General features: G+C 41.3%; 1 protein-coding gene across 1 annotated transcript in view; it reads right to left on the bottom strand.

Moving 5' to 3' along the window:
- Nucleotides 1–1,024: 1,024 nt before the first annotated feature.
- The window catches only part of LOC133559702 (coiled-coil domain-containing protein 6-like), a 30,813-nt gene continuing 26,998 nt past the window's right edge, over nt 1,025–4,839 (bottom strand). Inside the window, exon 9 of the mRNA XM_061911727.1 lies at nt 1,025–2,111. Coding sequence (XP_061767711.1) covers nt 1,917–2,111 — 195 coding nt within the window. The 3' untranslated portion in view covers nt 1,025–1,916. The remainder of the gene's footprint in view (nt 2,112–4,839) is intronic.

Raw genomic sequence — 4,839 nt, 5'->3', positions numbered from 1 at the left:
TTCCCATCCTCACCTATGGTCATGAGCTTTGGGTCATGACCGAAAGGATAAGATCACGGGTACAAGCGGCCCAAATGAGTTTCCAGGTCTCTCCCTTAGAGATAGGGTGAGAAGCTCTGCCATCCAGGAGGAACTCAAAGTAAAGCCGCTGCTCCTTCACATCGAGAGGAGAAGGTGGTTCGGGCATCTGGTCAGGATGCCACCCGAACGCCTCCCTAGGGAGGTGTTTAGGGCACGTCCAACCGGTAGGAGGCCACGGGGAAGACCCAGGACATGTTGGGAAGACTATGTCTCCCGGCTGGCCTGGGAACGCCTCGGGATCCCCCGGGAAGAGCTAGACGAAGTGGCTGGGGAGAGGGAAGTCTGGGTTTCCCTGCTTAGGCTGTTGCCCCCGCGACCTGACCTCGGATAAGCGGAAGATGATGGATGGATGGCCATTTAAAATACTCGACAGTCACGGGAGTTTACAAGGTCACAATGAAAACTAAAGTAAAATTACTGCTCGCAGAGCAATGACGCCACCTAGTTGTTTCAATCTGTTGTTGCTCTACGAAGACTACGAAGATTTGATCATTTTTAACAGCCAGGATCCTCTCGTTAAAGTAAAATAGTTAAATAAAAACTATTGTTTGCCGACTCATGTCGTTACCTTGTGATGTTTATGAAATACAGTAATTAGTTGCATAAAAAATATAAATCTTTTAAGTACCATTTCAGATTATTGGCATTCAGTTTGCAAGTTGATAACTGTATGATAAAAAAAAGTCATCCAGTGGTGTTTAGGAAAGGTTTTGTTTAAGCGTTCTTAGCAGCCATTCATGTGTAAATAAAGTAATAATTGTTATATGGATCAGTGGTTAGCGTCACAAAAAGAAAGGATGTGCCAACGTCTTCCACGATGGTTTTGTTGGGACATTTTTCCACAAACAAATGTGCATTTGCTTTTTAAAAAGAACCCACTCAGGAGCACAAATCCTGGTTTTAAAATGCCGAACCTCCAAAGCCCAGCACATACAAGTTGCAGTTTTGATGTCATGGATTTATTTCAAAAGGCACAAAGATCTACCAAAACAAATTCCATTCTGCAAAATCAAAAGGTAGCACTGCATAAAGGCGTGGAGAGGAAATGTGGATGCGTCTTCATCTCAAGAGCCTTTTAATCATACATAGAAAGGTAGTTTGACAGTACCACTCACGTCTAAGCAGTGTGTATGTTTAGTGTACGCAGCATAATAAGTCTTGCTATTATCCCATGACCATGATAAAAGAAAGAGATAAGAGTACATGACTAAGACCTCAGACTACATAGACACCTTCAAGGCCACACCCCTCCGTGTACCGGTGTGCATCCTTTTTACTCCACTCCATTAATCCGCAGAACCTTGAACAACAAAAAGCACCTGCCAAGTGAGCCACACCTGCCGGTCCTTCCATGACACTTCTCGTGCTGGACGCTCGGTGAGGACGTGACTGCGATGGAGTGGCCGGCGTCCGCAGCCGTGCGTCCAGCGGCCGACTCAAACGTGGCCGGCAGAAAGGGGAGTAGCGCCGTGTGCTGCTTGTGCTATCTGAAAAACGCCACAACCATTTTTTTTTCCAAGCAGCTACAGTCCCAAAGCAAAGAAAAACATGTACAAGACAGGAGGGCGGAACAGACGATTGGCCGACTAATTATTTTCAGTACGTCTGTTCCGTTTAAGAGCAATTAGCCAGCGTGTGCGGCGTCAAACCTGTCGCTCGCCGCCGCCCTTCTCTCTCTCTCTCTCTCGCCTCTTTTTTTAACATTTTATGCTGCTTCTGAGCGCTTCTTCCCGAGCTGTAAATGATGGAAGCTGCTGCGTTTTTTTTTGCGTCGTGGCATCCGGTGGGCGCCCTCGTGCGCCAGGACAGGTGTGTGTGTGTGCGTGCGTGCGGCGTTAAGGCTGGGAGGGAGGAGGATGTGCGGCGTGATGCGACATGGCCGCCGGGGAGGACATGGACTGGACCATGGGCTGGGCCGGAGGGGGCGGCGGAAGCTGCGGCTGCAGGGCCCCTGAGTGTGTGTTGGGGGACGGCGGGGGGGTCGGACGCTTGAATTTGTCAGGACTGGTGCTTCTTCTTGGGGACGGCCTCTGTTGGTCGAGACAGAAAGAAAGAACACCAATAACTTTACCAGACACCACCCTCAAACTCATGTTGGCACAGGAGCCACATGGAGGAAAATCTATTCCCAAGGGACTAATAAAATCATGGCATGATAACTTAAAAATAAAGACAACTTCAGCTTGTTTTGGTCAAAAATAGAACAAGCACATTCTGAAAAGAATGTTAATTGTGTTCCGTTATATTTTCTGAATAAATGACGTGATAGTGCTCATCATAATAGTTGGGATTAAGACTGGCTTTTAAAATGCTTTCATCTGTGTTAAATTTTAATCCATCAGAAGATGAATAATACAGGGTTTCCCCTAAAGTGGGGGCGTGGTCAACATGACATCATCAAGTAATTTGCAATGATACAATTTTCTTAACAAAGGCTCAAAAGATGTACACATACATTTAAAACAAATCTTATCAATTAGTATTAACATATTTTATTGTTTTGCCATATTTTCACTTCTTGCTGCTTTTTGTACAATGTACTTTGATATTGTTTGTGTTTACAGACTTTTAATAAATAAATGATAAATGGGTTGTACTTGTATAGCGCTTTTCTACCTTCAAGGTACTCAAAGTGCTTTGACACTACTTCCACATTTACCCATTCACACACACATTCACACACTGATGGAGGGAGCTGCCATGCAAGGCGCCAACCAGCACCCATCAGGAGCAAGGGTGAAGTGTCTTGCTCAGGACACAACGGACGTGACGAGGTTGGTACTAGGTGGGATTTGAACCAGGGGCCCTCGGGTTGCGCACGGCCACTCTCCCACTGCGCCACGCCGTCCTTTTTAAAAATGATAAACAACTAGCAACAAATCTAGCCTCTTCTTTTGGTGTTATTATATAATGTACTCATGTTTAGAGACGACTTCTGTCCATGTCCATGACTAAAGAGGCTGCTCCAGTTGGACTTTCTCTTCTTAATATTTGCACATTTAGTAGACGGCTGTCTGCGGGTATATCTGCAATATATTAAAATAATCACGTCAAAATCACAGACATGCTGACAAATCTCCAGACAGTGGCGTTCATTTTGTCAACATCCGGTTTCGATAGCACGGATTTCGGTGATCAAAGTCTTTTTATGGTGGTCGAGTTTTCGGTACATCACTCGTCAATAGTGCACAAGTAATAGGTTATATATATCAATTCATACTGTAACGACCAACTAATGTTAATGTTTTATGATCGTGCGGTTGGGATTTGATGTCAGTTTTCCCCACATTGGCAAACACATGTCTGTGCCTGAAAGGTGATCGGCGGAGAATGAGGAAGTGTTGTTGTGTGTCTGGGGAAGTGCGGACTCGCGAAAGAAAGTGTTTGCACAGAATGTAAAACTTGTTGGAATTGTGTTGTTTGTTATCATAAAATTGGTAATAAAAGTTAAAAATAGCGCCAGACTATGTGTGATTTCTTCTGGTGTTTACAATATATTTTATTACTTTAATTTGTTTTTGCGTACAAAAAAATGTTTTTACAGGTGTGGCGGTAAAATAAATGCTGTTCAATTACATTAAGGGGAAACCCTGTAATATCAAAATCAAATTACAGGATGTTATTATGGTAATTGACTCCTTTTCCTCAAATGATGTACTAAAACATAATGTATTTATTTTCTGTACAAATGTAGCATCATCTACAACAAAACATGTGAATTTTGACTAATTTTATTAATCAAACATGATTTAGAAGTGGATACATATTATTTATGTGCACCCAAAAAATGTGTCCCCCCTGCAGTGTGTATATTGTACTTATTATATATTGTTATGAGGGTGTCTGCTACTACATGATATATATACTTGCAGTGTGTATATTGTACATATTACATATTGTTATGAAGGTGTCTGTTACTACATGATATATATACTTGCAGTGTGTATATTGTACATATTACATATTGTTATGAAGGTGTCTGTTACTACATGATATATATACTTGCAGTGTGTATATTGTACATATTACATATGGTTATGAAGGTGTCTGTTACTACATGATATATATACTTGCAGTGTGTATATTGTACATATTACATATGGTTATGAAGGTGTCTGTTACTACATGATATATATACTTGCAGTGTGTATATTGTACATATTACATATTGTTATGAAGGTGTCTGTTACTACATGATATATATACTTGCAGTGTGTATATTGCACATATTACATATGGTTATGAAGGTGTCTGTTACTACATTATATATATACTTGCAGTGTGTATATTGAACATATTACATATTGTTATGAAGGTGTCTGTTACTACATGATATATATACTTGCAGTGTGTATATTGTACATATTACATATTGTTATGAAGGTGTCTGTTACTACATGATATATATACTTGCAGTGTGTATATTGTACATATGACGTATTGTTATGAAGGTGTCTTATTACATTACATACATACTTACAGTGTGATTTAACAGCTTGGAGGTTCTTCAATAAGAGCGCTTTATATGCAGCGATTGTTACTGACTTTAGTTAATGTTTGTTTACGAGTTAAAATACATTAAAAAAAAGAAAAGCATGTGTTCTCTTTTTATATAAGAATTGTGAATGATAGGCAAAATTCCTCCAAAAAGTGCAGTTCCCTTTTGTGTGTGACACCGCGCGCCTTCTTCCAGGATGTGCACTCTGGGTGGTGCAACCCTAAAGTGTGGGCCTTCTCTGTCATATCATGCCCTGTGCG

The sequence above is a fragment of the Nerophis ophidion genome, linkage group LG09 (genome assembly GCF_033978795.1).
Source record: "Nerophis ophidion isolate RoL-2023_Sa linkage group LG09, RoL_Noph_v1.0, whole genome shotgun sequence".
Taxonomy (NCBI): domain Eukaryota; kingdom Metazoa; phylum Chordata; class Actinopteri; order Syngnathiformes; family Syngnathidae; genus Nerophis; species Nerophis ophidion.
Note: the sequence above shows the minus strand (reverse complement) of the source record. Positions and strands in the feature narration are given on the sequence as shown.